This window comes from Erythranthe guttata, chromosome 13, assembly GCF_056151865.1.
Source record: "Erythranthe guttata isolate IM_541 chromosome 13, IM_541, whole genome shotgun sequence".
Lineage (NCBI taxonomy): Eukaryota > Viridiplantae > Streptophyta > Magnoliopsida > Lamiales > Phrymaceae > Erythranthe > Erythranthe guttata.
The window spans coordinates 1,774,621-1,794,872 of record NC_142545.1 but is presented as its reverse complement, the minus strand read 5'-3'; the positions used below and the strand labels follow the sequence as shown (position 1 = coordinate 1,794,872).

The window sequence follows — 20,252 nt, the reverse complement described above, 5'->3', positions numbered from 1 at the left end:
AACCCTTTCCCCTCAAGTACAAGAACAGCCCTAGAAATCCCCTTCATTTTCTTTCATCCTTCTTCCAATCTCTCTTCAAAATTAAAAATTAAAAATTAAAAATTAAAAATCAAAATTCCAGTAAATATTTCAGAGAAATCGCCTAGAATTTTTCCTTCTTTTTTAATTTTCTGAATTTTGCTGAAGGCGCGAGGAAGAATGGGTAGCATCGAACCATTCAACCGGTATTACACAGTAATTACTGTAAAATCAAGGTTTTCGTTTCGTTAACTTTTCATGATAATTTTGAAGCGTTTGTTGAAAATGTTTTTTTTTTTTTTTTTTTTTTTTTTTGGAACGGACAGTTTGGTGAAACTTGCGGCGAGGGCTTTTTACGACGACGTATCGACGAACAGTGAGAACCAGGGCAAGAATGGAAGAAGCGATAACAGAGGGATCGCCGTTGTCATTCTCGATGCGCTTACTAGGTAAATTTTTCGATTAACTTGATTTTTTTTCGTGTTTATTTTTTCGATTAACTCGTCTTTTTCGTTTTTTTTTTTTTGATGATGTTGAAGTGGATAGTAAGTGGTGTAGTTTAGTTATACAATTCGTACAATGTTAATCTTAAAACATATTTCATAGTTGGTATAATGAATTGAAACTTTCGGATATTGATTTTGTCTTGCTTTCGACAGACGCAACGATTGGGTTGAAACTTAATTTATTGAAATGTGGTATTTGAATCGTGTACAGGCGTCAGTGGGTAAGAGAAGAAGATTTGGCCAAGGACTTGAAAATTCACACGAAGCAACTTCGTCGGACTCTTAGATTCTTCGAAGAAGAAAAATTAGTCATTCGTTATGACCGGAAGGAGGTTAGTTTTAATTTTAATTTTATTTTTATTTTTTATTTTTTTATTCTTTTTTTGATTCGTCAATAAAACCTGATTTTTACAGCCGTTAGTGCTAGCCTTGTATTGGTAGTTCAATTTACTATTTTGTTTCACTATTTCCTAATTTGTATTTATTTTTCCGATCGCTTGTAGGTTGCAAAAGGTGCAAAGATAGATAGTCTTCGAACTGGAAGAGAAGGCGAAGAAAAAATCAAGATGCATACGCACTCGTATTGTTGTCTAGACTACGCACAGGTTTTTTGGCTCACTGAATCACCTCAAAGAATAGTTGATGTTCTAGAACATTCGCATTTCAATGTAAATGGGATTTATGTTTATTGTTACGGTAATTGATTAACGTAATTGCCCTAGACGAACTTTACACGCCTTAGAAAAAAAATAAAAAATCCTGCCTAGATATTTAATTTCCATGATAATCTAGCTATTCAAGATTGAACAACTTAACACTGAACAGATTACAAATATCGATTATTTTGGGAAAGTTTCGTATTTAGGAAGTTTTTTCCTTTTTGCACTTGGTGGAAGTTTATTATACTGATCGGATGTTTAATTTGTTTGCAGCTATATGACGTGGTAAGGTACAGAATACACCGGATGAAGAAAAAGCTGAAGGATGAAATGAAGAGCAAGAATGCGGTTCAGGTGTACATTTGCCCCAATTGCAGAAGGAGGTATTTCTTTTTTTTAATCAACTTCTTTTTGTGTTTGGCTGTATTTTATAAGGGTTTCAGAAGTAATTTTAAAATATAAAAATCCAGATATAATGCCCTTGATTCCCTCGGATTGATCTCCCCATACGACGAGGACTTTCACTGTGAAAGCTGCAATGGGGTGCTTGTGGCTGAAATTGAAACGTTAGCTGCTCAGGAATTAGGAAATGGAGTTGATAAATCGAAACCGCATCGCCATGAAAACTCGAAAGAAATGCTGACAAAGATGGAGGTTTGTTCTTGGTTTATGATAAAAAAATATATATATATTTTAAGTTTATACCTTTTGAAGTCTATTATCTTTTTAAACGCCATGGTTTTGTATTTAAGCCGTGTAATAGACGAAATCAATTGTGTTGAGAAAACGAGTGATATGCATATTTTAAACAGACGGGCCAATACATCTAGATTTAGTCGCAAACTGTGTACATATAATATTTTGCTTCTTTCATCAAATGTTTTAATATGGTGCCGGTTTTGGGTTCTACACATGGTAATTTGCACGCATTTAACAGATTTTGTGAAGACTCCTGAAAAACATTAATTTATATATATATATATATATATATATATATATATATATATATACTTGTATTAACTTTTTATTACAGGAACAGCTGAAACCACTAACTGATCAACTCGCAAGAGTAAAGGATTTACCGGTGCCTGAATTTGGAAGTTTTCAAGCTTGGGAACTTAAAGCAAATGCCGTTGCCAGATCTGATAATGGAGATTGTAATGCCAATGATCCTTCTAGATCTTCTCAAGGCCTTGGTTTTGGAGATATTAAGGTAAGTACTTGTTGTTTTCTTTCAGTTGGGACCGACCCCTTTTTTTTGTTTTTTACGTTAATGCCACTTGTGTCAATTTCCTTGGAAAATTTAAATCTTGATTAATATATGGTTCTGGATATATGAATAGTTTAGTACAAAACCTACTGAATCGCTGTTATATATTTATGTTAATACTTAACTAATTTGCCGAACTAACAATAACTGAAGCCTATACCTGTTATTCTTTGATTGCAAAAGCATGATTAGTTAAATAATTATGTCTTATTTAATGTTAGGTTAGTGCAATAACTATTCGGGCCGGGCCGGGCCCACAATGAGCTCTTATCTTGGCTTGTTGTAGAATCAAATAAGAATTAAATCTTGGATTTGACAGGTTGAAGTCGTCTTCTCTGCTATTGACAAAAAAGGAGATAATATTAAATCAGAGAATGCTAAGGCACCAACAAAAATTGCGATTCCATGGTTTACAAAGGAAGGAAGGAATCTCACAAAAGAGCAACTTGAAGAGACCAAAGCAGAGATAAAACCGACCAGTACTACTTCGACACCTATCGAGTCTTCAGATGAAAAAAAGCACGTGGCTGTAGTTTATAACACGCCCACTGAGCGCCAAGTTGGCGTGAAATCAAAACGTAGTGGTGACTATGCAGGAGATGACGTGGCATGGGAGGCGCCCCCTCCTACAGGTAAAGGCACATACATATATTTTAAGAAAAAGTGAAAAAAAACTTTTTTATGTGCAACTAACTATTGCTCCGACGATGCTTAAACTTGACAGGTGGCAGAGTTGACCGTTTTAATGTAGAAGACGTAAATGTAGAAGTTGAAGCTGAAGTTTCTGAAGATGACGATGATGGAATGTGGGTTGAAGGATAGAAGTTCTAACGAGTTGAACTTGTTACACGTGTATAAATTGCAGGCTAGTTATCTGGAAATCGAAGTTTAGTTTAGTCCTAGTCTGGCTCTAATCACTGTAGAATATTTAGATTGATTAATCGTGTATAAGTTCTTCTCAGAAAAAAAATCGTGTATAAGTAGGTGTTTCTTGTACTCGTTTAGATAGAACATGTGGATTGATTAATCGTGTTCTAGTAACGTTTACTATTTTCGGTTAGATAGAATATGTAGATTGATTAACGCATGTTGATAGATCTTTCTTGCTTATGTACCGAATTTCTAGGCTCTTTTTGGTTTGTAGAAAACGATATGTAAAATTGTGAAAAGTTAAAATTAATCAACTTTCCTTGTTTGGTTAAAATGTAAAATAGTGGGTAATGTAATTGGGAGGAAAAGGGGAAAACTTTTTTAACCTAAAATAAGGAAAACGCATTTTTTTCTCAAAAGTGAGGAAAATTAGGAAAAGACGAGCGGAAGTTCATCAAACACAAAAATTCTTTAATTCACGCCGTCATTCATGATGTCCGACCGATGGCCGCCTTCCGACGACGACCGCCGTCGCCACTGCTGCCTCCGCCTCCACCTCAACTTCCACCACCACCGGACCCTCCACGCCATTTTGGAGATGGCATTACTCATAACAAATTACAACATTATTAAATATTTATTATTATTATTATTTCCCTTTTTCTTCGACAGAATTAAACTATAAAGTCAAATCATCAGTCTCTATTAAGCTGCTATAATAAATGAGAAACACCAGAAAAATAATGTTACAATTTCTTTCTTTCAGAATGCATTAGAAAATACCCATGTGCAGGCAACTGCAAAGTTGGAAAAATCATAACAAGCCAATTACAACAAACATTAGAGAGAACCAGTCGTCTTCCTATTAATCGAAAATCATCATCGTAAAAAAAAAAAAAAAAAAAAAAAAAAACATCTATTACTTCCTTAAATCCTAAAGTTTCTCCTCTAGTATGAAATATCCTTTAGCAAAAACCTCCAATATCTCGAACATGACGGATTTGTGTGGATCGCTCGTAAAATCCATCTTATAGAGGTGTCGCCATAATCTAGGCTAGAAGACGGTGTATAAACATCTTTCCGTTGTGTAGAAAGCAAATGCATTTGAAATAAGATCTCAGCCGGTTTCCTTTCTGCAGAATTGAGTACACACCGGACTGTAAGTTACAAGTGTAAAACGCCCATGATTACGTGAATAAATATAAAATGCAGTGAGAGAGAAAACTCAAACTTATGGCGCAAACACAAACTCGATACATTATTTAAAAAAATAAACCTGGAGGCCAAGAAAACCACTCATCGTGAATGTTGATCTCCCACTTCGATTTGGAGCCAAGGCTTGCTTCCGCTTGTGCCAGCAATAGTGAAACTATAGGCAAACGTTTTGGAGATGTATTTTTTGCTTTCTTGAGACTTCTTATAGCATGTGATATATAGTGCGACTCGCACTTCTGTCTGGCAAGCTCCATACAGATAGCACCTGCATCCAAAAAAAGGATAATTTATCTGTATGTATAAATAAGTACACACTTCCATTCCGTTCAAGTTGATTACATCTTATTGACCCAAAACAATCTAATTTTTAGGCTTACGATGCTTTTTTTTTAATATACAAAACCAGTAATTGTTCAAACCGTCTATATCTTAATCCAGACCGCATAGTGTTCGGTTTCTTTGGAAAGTAACTGAACTTCTTTTACAATACGGGCTCTTTGAAAAATTTAATGAAGACTGCACTAATTCATAAGATAATATTACCATGACACAGAAGGAGACAACTCTCGCCATCAGCTAAAGAGCAAGCTTGTGCAAACAACTCTTCTGCAGCAACAAAATCGCCAAACCAAATAGCAACCAAACCCTGCACCATATTAAATAGAGCCATCCACATATGCCGCGAATGTTGATCATCTTTGGAGCAATCTTCGAAGCTCGAGAGTAATACAGTAGAATCATCTTGTAGGCCATATCTAGATTCAATAAACTTGAGACAAATCCACCCAATATGAAAATCAGTTCCAAGTTCCAAGCATCGCCTGTATTCTTTTCTCAGGCCAACGGTATCATCTTCAGCAGCACACGCACGGCATAGTAGCAAATGAGCGAAAAATAAATAGCTATTATGAACGGAAGAACCTAAAGCACTTCTTGCAAGTCTTGAGCATTCATTGTTATTGCCTTGTTGTAGATTAACCTCAGCCGCACAGAGTAGAAGTTGGAAATTCTGGTATTGGGATAAGGAGTCTTCAGTTGAGAGACAACGATTAGATAGAGAGACAGCTGTAAGGCGTTCAAGAACACGGCAAACATGTACAGGAAATCTTTCTTCACGTGCTTTCTGTAAACAGTTCAACGTGAGCAAATACCTTGCATTACGATTCCACGGCTCTTGATGCAAAAACCTGTAAATTTGTAGTGCAAAATCTTTCAAATAAAGGAGAAAAAAATGTATCTATAATCCAAAGGAAGGAAGAAATATACTTTTGCAACAGTTTGATAGATCCCGATACGAAAGGCTGTTGATGCCCAGAGATTGGAATCGAGAATTTTTCATTATTGCTTGCTGTCTCATAACAAGCAACAGTTACAGCACCGAGGATCTCACATGCAGATTTCATGCCACCATCCTTTGGATGCTCGGACAAGTCCAGGAAAGAGCATCTAGTTGCAAGACGGAGATCTCTCCATTCTTTGCTTGATAGTAAGAGATAACTAAGGAGATTTCTGTTTGTAATAAGTTTAGTCAGATGAACCTGGAACATAATTATATAATATGACAAATGCAGATCCATGGAATCAACTTACAACATCCAATAATAATGTTTGGATGAGCATAAGGATAACATAGATTGAATTTATATTCTGATCAATACTTACAAAAGCTAAGCACATATGTACTTTATGATGCTTACAATATAAAGCGAGAAAATGAAGATTGTGAAGGCATTTATTTACCTAAGCACACTACTGTTAGGGTACATGTGAAGTGCTTTCCTAAGGTGATCTACTCCCTTCTGAATTCCAAGGGAGTCCTCGTGTCCGTTCTTCAGCTGAAAAAACCCACAATGAATTACTCTAGATATTAATGAATTAATGAGCATCAGATAGAAACCATATTAAAATGGGAACACTTACAAGTTTACCAAGTGTAATTAAAATGTGCATTGCGATGATATCTTCACGCGATGTAACAAAGGAACGGCTTCTAGAAACAATAGCCTCAAGTTGGTTTTTTTGGTCCAGAACATGAATAGCGGAAACAATGAAACTAATCTTTGAACCGTGAAACAGTTCCGTGGGCATCTTCAAAATGCTTACGATTGCCGAATCCTGCCCAGAAATGTGATAAAGCAACCTACAGATGAAGCTAATGGAAGCAGCAGCATCATTTTCTTCCATTGATAAAATGCTTGAAGCAAGTGATCTCGTCATGGACAGAGCCATATCGTTCTTGCCAAGTTGCCATAAGCATAGAGCATATATTTGCAGACCCTTAGAATCCAAATGTCCTAAAAAATTAAGGTGCCATATCAGTGGAAGCATATATTAACTACCAATTTTTAGCATCTTTTGCAGCATACAGTCCAATATTATTTCAGTAAAAAAAAGATCATATTAAACAAGAATCAATTTAAAAAAATGTAACTTAATTTCCATCTTTTCTAGGAATAGGATATACCTACAAACATAAATAAGCATTAAATATGGACTATATCAGCAAATTATTCCAGATGCACTTTACCTTTTTGCCTTAAATACTCACACTCTTCAACTGCATCGCCTGCGTTTCCTGCCTAAACCAAAAAAGGACGTATTATTAATACGGACTATATCAGCAAAGGACCTGAATGTTTGCCTAAATAAATATATATATATATATATATAAGAAGTATTATGGCAAGTAATATTACCATGCAAAGTGATCTGGCCAAATTGATGGATACATCTGTTACATGGGATATTGATGATTCATCTTCAAAAGATTTCAGAACACATCGTGCCAGCCTGTAGGAGGTAATAGCACTTTGATAATCAGACCTTGATTCACAAACTAGCCCATTCAAATTGTGAGATTCGGGATAGTCCGGAACACGAAGCAGTGCCTGTTGAATGGCTCCGAAAACCTATAACAGCCATCACAAATGAAGTTGTTCATGCATTCTACAAACTCTTTTCAATTAAAGAATGGCATCTAAACCAGTATGTGCTTTAAAGAACAAGACCTGTGAAGAGATGTTACTACTAATTACCTCTGAAGATGACAAATAACTCGAATGCAAAGCAAGCTTTGCAAGACCAACTTGGAATTCTGCAAGCTGATCAATATAGCAACTATGAGTCCACTTTACATATTCAACAAGTATATATTTTCTGACTGGGAAGGCACAGGCTGCCAACAAAATACCATTTGCATACTGATATAATTAGAAGATAACTATAATGTACCTATTATAAAAGGTTAAAAATTTAATTCTATATGGCATGCCTCATTTACAGGAAACAACGTAAAAACAAGCATGGGTGGAACATATCGTACCGGAAATGTTTGTATTGCCCGTAAACAGCACTCATATGCTTCATTCTGGTCAATATTTCTGAATAAAGCAAATATAAATTACATTTTGCATGGGACATGCCAATGGTAATTATCTATGTAGTCCACAAGAGTACCTGAATTTACCTAGTACTGGCATCAGCTGACATGCCTGCCCATGGTAATGCAAGTGAAGGTTCTATGCTTCTAGCAGAATCAAATGCTTGCTGAGCCAATTGCTTTTCGTCCTCCTCCCTGTAAAGCTACAAAAATCCAATATTTAGACCCTCTATGGGGATTTCGAAGGTTTGTCAAACACAAGTGTAGAAAAAACACCGAACTAAATACAGAATACAATGTACTGGCCAAGTTACTAGAGTGTAGACAAAAAAAAAGTTTTTTTCTCCAAGAAGATGGGAAATTTGGAGGATTACTTCTGAGAGAGCAAATCAGTAGGAGATTTAAATGCGTAAAAACGCATGTCTTGAGTCAAATACTTGGGAAAACAAGTTGAAGATGCTTCCGAACATTCCATATGGACTTCAAACATGTCAGGATACTCATAGTTAAGGAGAAAATTAATAGCAAAGATATTCTTTTTTAAAGGGAAAAAAGCAAGGCATGGTACTAAATCTTATTGTTATAAACTCATAAAAATTATTTTGTCGATGTTATTAAATATTTGCATTATTGCAGTTTCACATAATAGTTGATGTGTGCCAGAGGCTTGAAGACATTTCATGAATCATATCTGTAGGGTGTTGGACATGGAAACATAACTGAAGATTCTGAAGAGCTGAACCCCTCAGTCATTACTATTTTCTTCCTCAACATCAGAAAGTACTAAATTTAAGTGAAGGTAGAAGTAAAAGCATAAGATTATCCATCCTGCTATAATACAGAACCATCACTCATTCAGCTCAAAAGTAACTACCTTCCCGAGGTACGCCCATGCAACAGCTAGAGATACATCCAATTGCAACCCACGTATTAAAGCATGTTGTTTTAAAGGAATATGATCTGATAAACATCCCAGTGCCACCCAAAATTCTTCATTGTAGCCCTCGAGTAGTATACCACCGATGCACATTTTTTCAGCCACAGACCTGGTTATTGTGGTAGAGTGAGATAAAAATTATATACACAGACGAATTCATTTAGGGTAAATTTCAAAAATTTATCCTTGAGATTTAGTCTATTTTCAAAAAACAAAAAAAACCCAAATACCCCCTTGACATATGTTTCTATTTGAAGATTACACCTTTCGAAAGGGGGAGATGGAAAATAAAAACAAAATTCAAGTGGTTATTCGTTTTTGAAATTCTGAAAGTTAGTCGAGTTTTTCTTGTAATTATATCAAACCTCAAGAAAAAAGAATTTGCATTTCACCCTTCATTATACGGAAAGAAATAGTTACCAAACATTCAGCTCCTCTTCAGGAGACTCCTTAAGAGACAAACAAAGATCTGATGCAATAGCAACATCAGCATATATATTAGCTAGCCAAGGGGCCAAGTGCAAGGCACGCTGATAGGAGCGACGGGAATTTCTAGCAGCTATAAAGCAATTTCTTTTCCATGTACTGATAGAAGTACTGAAAGATATCTCATCAGCATGTGTAGGCGTCCATGTGTAACATCTGGCATATATAAGCTAAGAGAAAATGAAATAGAAGTCGTTCTCAGAAGTATAAGTAGAATCATAAGCAAATGAAATGTATCATACATCAAAAAGACCTGGATAAGATTCAAGAATATATTGCCTTCAAAGGAAAAACAGTTATAACATTATACCTGAATGTCTCCATGTAGCTTCCACAAACATGAGAAGTTTGCTGCTAAAGATGTACCACGCATGGCCACTTCCGATGCTTCCTATGTTCAGCTTGAGATTTATTTCAGCCAAAGCTTAATCATCACTTGAATAATGTAGAAAGAAGACAGATTCTACTTTGAGAAACTAACCTCTAAGAGCGAAGATCCCCATTTAACGGCACCCATATTGACACATTCCTTTGCCAAACCAAGAAGTGCAGAACCAAGCCCATATTGTGCAGATACATTGTGAGGTGAAATATTTAAAGCTTGTTGAAATTGCTCGATTCCCTTTGTTTAGAGAAAAGAAAGAAAAAAAAAGTAAAGAGAATAGTAACAACAATTTTCAAAAAAGCAACTCAAAAGTAGTTACATTAAATGTTGTTGCCATCAATGATCCAACATTTTTCGAGAAGCATGTTTTAGTTAATCCATGGGTGAGTGTAAAATATGCATTTTAGTTAATGCATTATGTTTTTTATATCAACATTGATTGTAGAAGGAGAGATGGAGTTATTTATAAGTTGGTGGGTATAACTCCTTTAGCAACTTGGGGAAATCATTTACGCGAAGCGAAAACCAATATGAATTAGTTGCTACCGAAATGGAGTACGTTCTACCGAAGTCTCAATTACAAGACTATAAGGTGTGGGCCTAACATGGGACATGCCACCCTCCAAAGAAGAGACTAACGGGCCTGCTAATTGGCCATTACACAGCCCAATTTGCAAATAAAATATAATCTATCCCGTGTTTCCGTTTGGGGTGTTCAAAGAAAGTGTTCACTTTCTAGATTAATCTCGCTTATTGCAGCGTGCAACATACAGTCGATTCTCAATCAATATCTTAGGGAAATCGACAAAGATGCATAAAAATATTTCAACTCTCATTTTCAAAGATTGTGCTAATTGCCTAATACATAGAACGGTAATAGACACTGAAGAAAATTATCTAAGTTTGATCCGCATAATAATCACCATAAGACCTAATTTAATCGCCCAAAAAAAGAAAGAAATTTAAGAAAAAACTTAAATCTCACAAAAAGTTGGGAAATGGAATTGGAGTCGAAGAATGTGAATAAATATGAAAGGTAAGCTTACGAATAGATAATTAAAGAACACCAGCAACGGAGCAAAGCAACTCTTAGGGAAAGAAAAACGTAAAACAAAAAATGTCTTACCTTTCTAAAAGAACTAAGCATCAAAGAAATATTTCCACTTTCAATCAATGCAAAAACCCTTGAATCATCCAACTCAACTGCTCTTGCGTACGACTGTGAGAATACAAATGACGATTAGCAACTAAATACTGCAATAATGCTTATACCAAGTTTAGTTTTAATGATAGTGCCATGTAAACTGTAAAGACCAATATCATTATTCTCAGTCAATAGATGAGCTAACTATGTTTTTAAAAGCAAGCAATTTGCGACTAGAACAATTTGTATAAAAGGCAATGAAAATTGGTACTCATCTTATGTTCAGGTTCATGCAGATAAGCCATACGAATTTTGTACAGAGTTTTAATCATTGCGTAACGTGTGATGAAACTATGTAATTGGTTTCTCAAATGGTGAAGCAACACAAGGAGAATCCGAACAAAATGATTTTGCTAAAGGTAAAAGGATGATTTTCCTTTAAAGCAATAATATGACGAGAAAAAAAGATAAAGAAAGCCAGAGAAGAGATAGATAGGCAGAATTACCTTAAGTGCAGCAGTCAACATGCCCATACGTTGGTAGGCAAGACCCAATGTCTGCACTAGCACATCAAAGACAAAAGGCTAAAATGACTGACTACAAAAAAGAATTAGAATTCTAAAGAAAAGGGTATCTTATCTATGAGGAAAAAAAAAAAAAAAAGAGTAAGCACCTCCCATAAGTCAGCACATGTAGGAAAACCACGAATGGCATACTGGAGGCTCTGTATGGCTTCGGACCATTTCTTCTGATGAGCCTGCAAGAAAGTACTCAATTAGCCAACCTTTATAAAAAAATGAATCGGAAAAAAAAAATAAGGACCAATAAGAAAATGAATGGAGAAATGTAAAACCAGAAGGTATCCCAGTCGACGAAAAGCCCAGAAAGCCCTCGCAGACATCTCAGAAGCTCCACGACAGACAGCAAGCACCAAGCTCTCTTTCCCTTCCTCATCCAGTAAATCACAAATTGCTTCCTGCAATTCACGGATTTGATTGAATACTTCAAATCTTCATGTTTCAAATAATCACTTCTCTAGTTACAGTAACAGAGCCAGCAATGTTTTTACTCTTTTCCCAAATTAAATCAATGTTTGTTACGATTTTCAAGTTGGACTTCATAAACCTTTGGGATTTATTTTCAAAGTTTCCCTACAGACATGATTTGATTGTTGCACTGGCATACAAACAAATACCACTTTATTTTTCAAATTCTTCTTACAAAATATCTTTCTCCCAAAACCTTTAAACATGATTTGACTGCTAGAGTATAAATTATCTCTTCTCAAATACAAACAAACATTACTTTCTTTCTCAAATTCTACATTGCCACTATTAAATTAAAATTATCAGGTTGAGCAAGTTATTGAAAAGCCACTAAACTTATACATTGCACCTAATTTTGGGAGAAGTGAACTATTTCCACATAAATCAGTAATTTAAACTTGATAGTACATAACTTCTGAGTTCTGACAATAATTTGTACTGCATTTCCAGTTTATTTTATTTTACTAACAAAAAATCTAAACAAGCTCCGAAAAAAAAAATCAGAATTCTACCCTAACAAAATCAGTAAATTATCCAACAAAATTAATCAATGCTAAACACATATATTCAAAAATTTCAACGAACATATCTATATATATCATCAAAGAATCAATACCCCAGCATCGGAATCTTCGGGGTTGAGGGAAACAGCTCTCTGGTAGCACTTGAGAGCACGCTGCGGCTCAGGCGAAACGAGGGCATAATAATGACCCAAATATCTGAATGCAGCACCATTCTGAGGGTTGAGCTTCGCCGCTACCATCAAATGCTCCACCGCTTTCTCTCTCATCTCCGCCTCTTTCTCTCCCATTTCCCATAACAACACGCCCTGAAATTGAAATTGCGATTTCCACACAGTTAATTAACACAATTGAGAGCTGAAACACGCACGCAAACAGCAGGAAGAAAAAAAAAAACACGAAGTAAGAGAAGAAAGCAATAAATCGGTTAAATACCAGATTAAAACGAAGAGACGGATCGGTAGGGTTTGAATTCACTGATTCTTCCAACTGCTTTACAGAAGCGAAGTATTCTTCTTCCTCGAGGGCCTGAAATCAAATTAAAATTCAATTAAAGCAGTTATTCAAATGTAATTCAGCTCGTATGAACAGCAAATTCGAGAATGGCGAACTGAAGAACTTCAATTGGAATGAAGACGAAGGGGTGAGAGAGAGAGAGAGAGAGAGAGAGAGAGGGTTACCATGGTTTCCTGAAAGGCGCCGGAAAATGAATTATGTTTTCTAATTGTTCTTTATTTTGTTTTAATCAAGTAAATATATATAGTTTACCCGTTCTATATTTTTTATTTTCTTTTTCGTCCCCCACTTAAATATTCTCTTTTTACCCCCCCTTATTCCTACTCCCAATTAGTTATTTTACGGTTTCGTAAATACTACACCCGATAAAATGCATCGGGATCCTACACCTACAACATTAATCAACACGTAATAATACACACGTGTACGTGTGTTTAATAGATAATTATTTGTATAGATCTGTAGTGCAAGATCACCCAATGTAGCATCCTCATAGACCCTTATTCTACTTTCCGAAAACGACCGATACTCAATTTTTTCGTCTTTTTATTCATAACTAACATTCTAATTATTACTTCTTGATTAAGACATTGCTGTAAATTGGATATTATGTACCTAACATAGGTGAAAATCTGAACATAATTTCCAGTTTCTACCGATTTTGGTTTCGAAAAATTTCCAAATTTGGAACATGCTTTATTTCGATTTCCGAAATCTTTATTCATACTGTTTTCAAAATTGTTTGGATTGGAATCGGAATTGCATATATAATTCTCGGATATTGCAATTTCCAATCATATTTAATTAGTTCCAAAGTTTCCAATTTTTTTCCTCCCAAAAACAATTTATAAAATAATTCTACTATTGTATTCTTATAATAGGGGTACTATATGTATAGTTTGTGTGAGAAATTTATTACTTATATACAGTTGAACCTTTATAAATTAATACAGTCGAAATTAGAGAATATCCATTAAGTTAGCAAATTATTAAATTATCGAATTAATAATTTAACATATTTTAACCGAATCAGGACCGAGATAAACTATTATTTAATCGAGATTATTAATTTATCGAGGTTCTATTGTAATTGTATTTTTTTCACTTAAATATTGTTTTTCCTTCGAATTATTTATTTATTTTTAATTTTAATTTTAATTTCCTTCCATTTATCAGCCCTAATTTATTCCCCTTCCCCGCGCCCTAGTTCCTTCATCACCTCTCTTCTTCGGAATCTACAAACCCTCAGTTGACAGAAACCCTAATTCTCACTGCAATTGTTCCGCCATGGCTCGTAACGAGGAGAAAGCGCAGTCGATGCTGAATCGTTTCATCACCATGAAAGAGGAGGAGAAGAAGAAGCCCAAGGAGCGGCGCCCCTACCTCGCCTCCGAGTGCCGCGACTTGGCGGAGGCGGACAGGTGGCGGCAGCAAATACTCCGCGAAATTGGCCGGAAAGTCGCCGAAATCCAGAACGAAGGCCTCGGAGAACACCGCCTGAGGGACTTGAACGACGAGATCAACAAGCTGATTCGAGAGAAGGTCCATTGGGAGCGGCGAATCGTCGAGCTAGGAGGGCCGAATTATACAAGGCATTCAGCCAAGATGACTGATTTGGATGGTAACATTATCGATGTTCCCAACCCCGGCGGAAGGGGCCCCGGGTATAGGTACTTCGGGGCGGCGAAGAAGCTGCCCGGTGTTAGGGAGTTGTTCGAGAAACCTCCGGAATTGCGTAAGAGGCGCACCAGGTATTTTTTTTTACTAGTCTTATTGTAGTTGATGCAATGCTATGTTTATTATTTCTTATACATTTTATTATGGAATGCGATTTGGGAGGTATTGTAGTGATGCTTGCTTTTGTATGGGGTTACGTTCTTAATTTATCTGACTGGTCTGACTGAATGTTGGTGTAGATTTATTATTTGAGGTTTTGTTATGACTAAAGTATGCAATGTAGTTATTGTTTAGTTTGAGATATCTTCAGGTCGTTGTTAGTCGAAGATATTTGGTGATTTAGTTACTGTTTGAATTGTATATCTTAGACATGATTTAGTAGGAAAGAATGTGGTGTAAAGATAATTCTTCAAGAGAATAGTTACTCGAAAGGTATGATCCTTTCATCAACGGATTAAATCGGAAAGCAATTTACGAAAAACCTTCAGCTTCAATCCTAAAAACAACTTCGATAAAAAATGTCATATAGAAGTTTGCGAAGAATTCAAATTCATGGTATTATTCTTCTGGATACTGATTACCAGGAATCTGAACAGAATTTGTTTTCGCTAAAAACCCATTATCAACAGAAATTATTGGTTTCTTAAGTGGATTTCTTGATGAGTTGGTTAGAGGGGCTAATGAATGCCTTATCCTTGTGTAGTTTTTGCCAATTGTTTGTAGGTATGATATAATACAGAAGAATCGATAGAAGTTATTAATTTCGAATACTTTGTCTGAATGTTGGTAGATTTAGTATTTAGGTTTTATGACTCAAGTATGCTTTGTAGTTCTTGTTTAGTTTGAGATAGTTTCTGTCATTATTTGTCCAAGATATTGTCTTGTTCAATTGGTGATTAGTTCATGTTTAGTTTGAGATAGTTTCATTCACTGTTAGTCAAAGATATTGTCTTTTTCAATTGGTGATTAGTTGGTTAGAAGGGTCTAATGAATCCCTTGGTAATTTGTTTACTTTTATGTACTGGTTTGTTCTGATGTAGTTTATGTCTATTGTTTGTAGGTATGACATATACAAAAGAATCGATTCAAGTTATTATGGCTATAGGGACGATGAGGATGGTGTATTACAGGGACTAGAAGGAAAAGCGGAGAAGGAAATGAGGGCTGCAGCGCTGGCAGATTGGATGGAGATGGAGAAGATAAAGAAGGAAGCCAAGAGGGCTGTAATGAGCTGTGACGTGGCAGAAGCAGGTGCTGTGTCTAAGATTTTGTTCGAGGGAGAAGAGGATGTGGTGGAGGAAGAACGGAGAATCGAGAGAGAGAAAGAGGAGGAAATGGAAAACGAATTTATTGCACATGTGCCACTGCCTGATGAGGAGTTGATTAAAAAGATGGTATTGGAGAAGAAGAAGCAGGAAATGTTGAGCAAGTATGCGAGCGATAATTTGTTGGAGGAGCAAACTGAAGCAAAAGCCATGCTTAATATTCAGCGTTAGATGGTATGTTTCATTTCCTCCTTTAGATATGCTCTGCACGTAGTTGAACCATGTTTTTGTGTTGTTCTGTTAGTGTTTATTTTTGGATTAAAGGTGTACGTAATTGGCTTGGAAACCATTTGATTAATATAAATTATGTTTGTTTTATTAACGATAAATGCTTGTTGTAGTTTGTCGTTCGTGATATTTATATCATATTTTTTTATGAATCAGGCAACTTGGAGACCCTAAATAGTTGACGTGGAGTCGGAATCCAAGGGGGCGAGAGTTTGCTCTGCTCCTCTCTTAGCTTTTCTAAGAATTCGTTTAAGAACTATTAACCTTTGCTGACAGGCTTTTGTAATATTTTTAAACTTTGAAATATGAGTATTAGTTCAGTCGGAAAAGAAAATTAAAAAAAGAAAAAGGAAATGCGATTATCGCGTTGCCTTGAATGAATCGACATGATCGTAAAAGGGCTAACCTCTCTTATTATCAAATCTTAAGTGCAAAAACTACCCACGTTGCTATTACTTTGTGATTCGAATAAATATTTTAATGTGTTTTAAAAATAAATATTAAAAAAACAAATTGTGATTGTTATTTGAACTTAATACTTCGAACTAATTAGACTTTCAAGGATAAACAGATCAAGAACAGATTTTTCACGGATAACAAGATATTGTGCGAATAATACATGTCACCCAAGTAGAGCAATTCATTAACGAATAAACACCGCCGCAAAGTGACTGAAACGAACAGAAAACAAGATGATACTTTTAATCCAACAGTTACGAAGCTTACATAATGGAGTAACAAAATTTAACAAGGACAAAAAAAAAAGTCTTTCCACAAAATAAAGCTCAAGCCCGGAAGGAATCGTAGTAGCTTCATCTACACATTGAAAAGGAGAAAGGTTTATCCAAAGTTCAAAAGGGTAATTCAAACATAGGTGTCGATCAATGATTTTCTCATCTCATCAACAATAGCACTCGGTTGAGCTTCTCTCAACTTGAAAACACTCTCGAGGACAGACAACTCAGTCGCAGTCGTGTCTGAACCACAGAATGCTGTCCAATCATTGACCGTCAGACCAGCAGCTATCACTTCACTACCACGGTTCACTGTGCCAGCCACCAAAGGGACTTGAAGAAGTGTCGAGAGTTCATCTAGATCCTCGATTGATGTATGAGGATGGACCTGCCCCACAAAACAAACTTTAATTAAATTATTCAATGACAAGTTTTCTATTATATTTATAAACTTTGTCGAGAGAAAAATAATAAATTGTTCGAAAGTTTACAATAAAATCTTACCAAGCCACCTCTATTTGAAAGTGCACAGTAACTCCCCACAAGTATATTGCCGGCAACAGTTTGTCGGAAAACTTCAACGCCTAGAACATCAGCAATCATTTCCTCAGTTTCCTGAACAAAATACCGAGCATTAGTAACCCACACAAATAACCAAATGTATTTCAAGAATGAATTTTAATCGTACGTTTTCTGAGAAATTCAGACATCTGCACAAACATGAAACTGAATAAAGTTGTCCAGACATAAAATACAACATTTTCCCAACTATTTACCAAACACTCGACATTAACAACTTTACCAAAGCAAAAGTGTCAACTGTAAATTACGATAGATAGTTGAAATGTATCTGGATATTTACCCTGTCAAGATCGGGATGTGTAAGAGCGACATGGTCATTGCAAGCAATGCAGTTCCCTAGGGCAGATAATCTTTCATCAATGCGCTGAACAACCACTGAATCTGGTAGACTGTTCCTCAAGTGTTGAAGCTCTAAAATAGCAAAATACAGATATCAACATTAGGTCTACGAAACCAGAAAATCAACAAAATATCGTACAAACAAATACAGTATTCATATATAAATGGTCTCAGCCTCCGCCAGAGGATAATCAGATGTATCAGTGCCTATTAACTGCCATAGTAAGGGTTTCGGGTTTCCTGTTTCAGTTTTTCAGGTTTTCGGGTTTCGGGTTAACGAGTTAGAGTGCAACATATAAAGATTTTACAAGACAAGAGTGTAGTAAACAAAGTGAAGTGGCCATCATAAAAACGCATTGAAATTCCAAAGAGTCGTATCAACATCATATATGCCGACAAGTTCGCAAACTTGAACCACCATGCTAAGTATTATTCTTGTTAGACAAGCAACTCAATAGCAACGAGCACTGTGGCTTATAATCACCGATTTTTTTTTTTTTTTTTTTTTTTTTTAAGATCTCATAGTTTCGGGACATGTTGGAAATAAACTGACAATACTATTTTGATTTATCTACAAGATTGATCAGAGCGATTTTATCAACTATCAATTTAAGGTAACATGGTAATCTTCTCGGCTCTTACACTCTTATATCCAGTGCAATGTTTTAAAGCAACGTTAGCTATGTATGTAATCGCAAAAGTTCCAATAAGTCTTCTCCATTAGCAAACTATACTTCCACTAGAAGTTGGAATTCAAAGTGAGAAATAAAAACTTCTTACATACAATAAATTAATTGCACTTGATAAATAAACGTTGGCGGAATTTCATAAGCATTTACGAAGCACAAAACTGAGACATATGACATATACAATACATGCATATAACAAGTTATATGAATAGTGGGGTCACCTTGATCAGTAGTATTGTGAGGCAACAGCAACCCATTTTTATTTCCTGCCAAAAAGTATTCATTCTCTCAGATGATTGAATATTCAAGCCAGTAGCAAATCACAGACTGTATATATAATAAAAAATAAATAATAAATAAAAACAGAACTCTCACCAGCGCAGAGGCGTCCGATGATTCTAGTGCCGGCAATGGAAGTTTTAACGACCGGAATTACATCGGCCAACTCAGCCTCAAACGTGCTGCCACCAAAAAATTAATTCTTAATAAAAACTAAGATTAAACCAAAACAAATACACGTTAATTACACAACTGCCACTGAAAAATTAAATACCTGTAAAAGTTTTCAGAACCACCAATTGCAACAAGGCAATACGCATTCGTAAGCTTGGAGAAAACCCCAATCTCGCTATTGTTCTCGTACTGCAATCCTGCGAGAAGAAATTTAAATCAAAAATTACAGCTTTGTAAACCCTAATTAATTGAATTAAATTGAATACAGTAATTTAATTTTAAAAAAAATACGTACTTGTTGCCATTTGTGAAAGGAGAAAAAGGAAGAAGAAAAACTGAAATTTAATAAGAATGAAGCGGCGGGTGTGAAGGAACGGCGGAGGAATTAAGCGGCGGATGTGCGAAAGAGTGCTTTGAGGCGACGGATGAAAATTGTATCAGAAAAATTAGGTTTAGGTTTGGGGGTTTTGAGTCGGTACTCAGAGGATAAATTATTCCTTTTCTAATTCTTTAATTTTATTTTAGCGCAAATCGATTAGATACTCCTTATTCTGGACTTATATAGGTGGGAATGCTAATTGTTATACGAATATAACTCTAAGTCCTTTTATAAGTGGAAATCCTAATTGTTATAGGAATATAAGTCTAAGTCCTTTATAAAATAAAATAATATAAATAAAATAAAATAATTAGTACATAGACAAAAACACTTTTAATTAAAAAAAAAAGTAAATCTCATATCTCTCTCCTCTATATCTATAATGAATCTCATTTCTCTCTCCTTCTTTTAACTATTGTGTCTCTCTCTTCCTTTCAGTTTTTTTTTCCAATAAACATCTATTCGAAAAAAAATTATGATCAATTTCTTTCTCTCTTTTCTTACTCAATTCCATTTTTTTCTCTTTCATTTTGAATCCTGCCATAGCTAAATCCTTCAACAAACTCTAACCAAATATTTTTCGTTTATTTTTTTGTTGTGGGACATGTTTCTTGTTCTTTGTTTGAAAAAATCGTTTGCTATTTTAGAGACCTTATTTGCGGTTTGTATTTAATTTATAATTCTCCAATTGTTACGATGGAAGGTAATTTTGGAGATTCTCGCCCCGGTCTTAGTTAGTGGTTCTACAGTAATCGATCCATCAGATTTTGATGCACCTCTTCACCGGCGTTCATAATCCACCTTTCGCTTCGTCCCCACAATATCTCCGCCTTGGTCCCTACCATCCTCGCCGAGGGCTATAACTGGTTGCACTCAATTGATTGGGTTCATTAC

At 35.5% G+C, this 20,252-nt stretch overlaps 4 protein-coding genes across 5 annotated transcripts; 2 read left to right on the top strand and 2 right to left on the bottom strand.

Annotated features, from left to right (window-relative positions):
• The first annotated feature begins 18 nt into the window (after nt 1-18).
• Nucleotides 19-3,536, top strand: LOC105972109 (transcription initiation factor IIE subunit alpha). Its single transcript, XM_012997049.2, has 9 exons — nt 19-224; nt 345-467; nt 736-856; nt 1,028-1,129; nt 1,457-1,566; nt 1,654-1,837; nt 2,217-2,396; nt 2,773-3,085; nt 3,178-3,536. Exons 1-9 carry the CDS (start codon nt 199-201, stop codon nt 3,273-3,275), a joined length of 1,257 nt encoding a protein of 418 aa, XP_012852503.2. The 5' UTR covers nt 19-198; the 3' UTR covers nt 3,276-3,536.
• A 490-nt stretch (nt 3,537-4,026) lies between these two features.
• On the bottom strand, nt 4,027-13,247 carry LOC105972066 (Tetratricopeptide repeat (TPR)-like superfamily protein). Of its 2 annotated transcripts, none has more exons than XM_012996999.2 (22): nt 13,117-13,247; nt 12,872-12,964; nt 12,532-12,744; nt 11,723-11,845; nt 11,543-11,626; nt 11,376-11,426; nt 10,852-10,944; nt 9,822-9,962; nt 9,651-9,731; nt 9,275-9,510; nt 8,792-8,963; nt 8,005-8,120; nt 7,861-7,918; nt 7,574-7,639; nt 7,235-7,447; nt 7,066-7,117; nt 6,459-6,832; nt 6,279-6,373; nt 5,805-6,047; nt 5,082-5,725; nt 4,600-4,803; nt 4,027-4,456 (listed from the first exon to the last, which is right to left on the bottom strand). In XM_012996999.2, exons 1-22 carry the CDS (start codon nt 13,117-13,119, stop codon nt 4,272-4,274), a joined length of 3,540 nt encoding a protein of 1,179 aa, XP_012852453.1. In that variant the 5' UTR covers nt 13,120-13,247; the 3' UTR covers nt 4,027-4,271. The 2 variants fall into 2 exon arrangements, with proteins under 2 accessions (XP_012852453.1, XP_088683622.1); XM_088827496.1 differs by having other exon boundaries at nt 11,376-11,431; nt 13,117-13,151.
• An 854-nt stretch (nt 13,248-14,101) lies between these two features.
• Nucleotides 14,102-16,563, top strand: LOC105972070 (pre-mRNA-splicing factor ISY1-like protein). The gene is made up of 3 exons (XM_012997002.2): nt 14,102-14,703; nt 15,690-16,128; nt 16,339-16,563. The coding sequence occupies exons 1-2, from the start codon at nt 14,240-14,242 to the stop codon at nt 16,123-16,125; spliced, it is 900 nt and encodes a 299-aa protein (XP_012852456.2). The 5' UTR covers nt 14,102-14,239; the 3' UTR covers nt 16,126-16,128; nt 16,339-16,563.
• Nucleotides 16,564-16,854: 291 nt separating this feature from the next.
• Nucleotides 16,855-19,607, bottom strand: LOC105972071 (eukaryotic translation initiation factor 6-2). Its single transcript, XM_012997003.2, has 7 exons — nt 19,275-19,607; nt 19,080-19,176; nt 18,902-18,987; nt 18,748-18,792; nt 17,779-17,909; nt 17,421-17,531; nt 16,855-17,304 (listed from the first exon to the last, which is right to left on the bottom strand). The coding sequence occupies exons 1-7, from the start codon at nt 19,282-19,284 to the stop codon at nt 17,047-17,049; spliced, it is 738 nt and encodes a 245-aa protein (XP_012852457.1). The 5' UTR covers nt 19,285-19,607; the 3' UTR covers nt 16,855-17,046.
• Between the last annotated feature and the right edge of the window lie 645 nt (nt 19,608-20,252).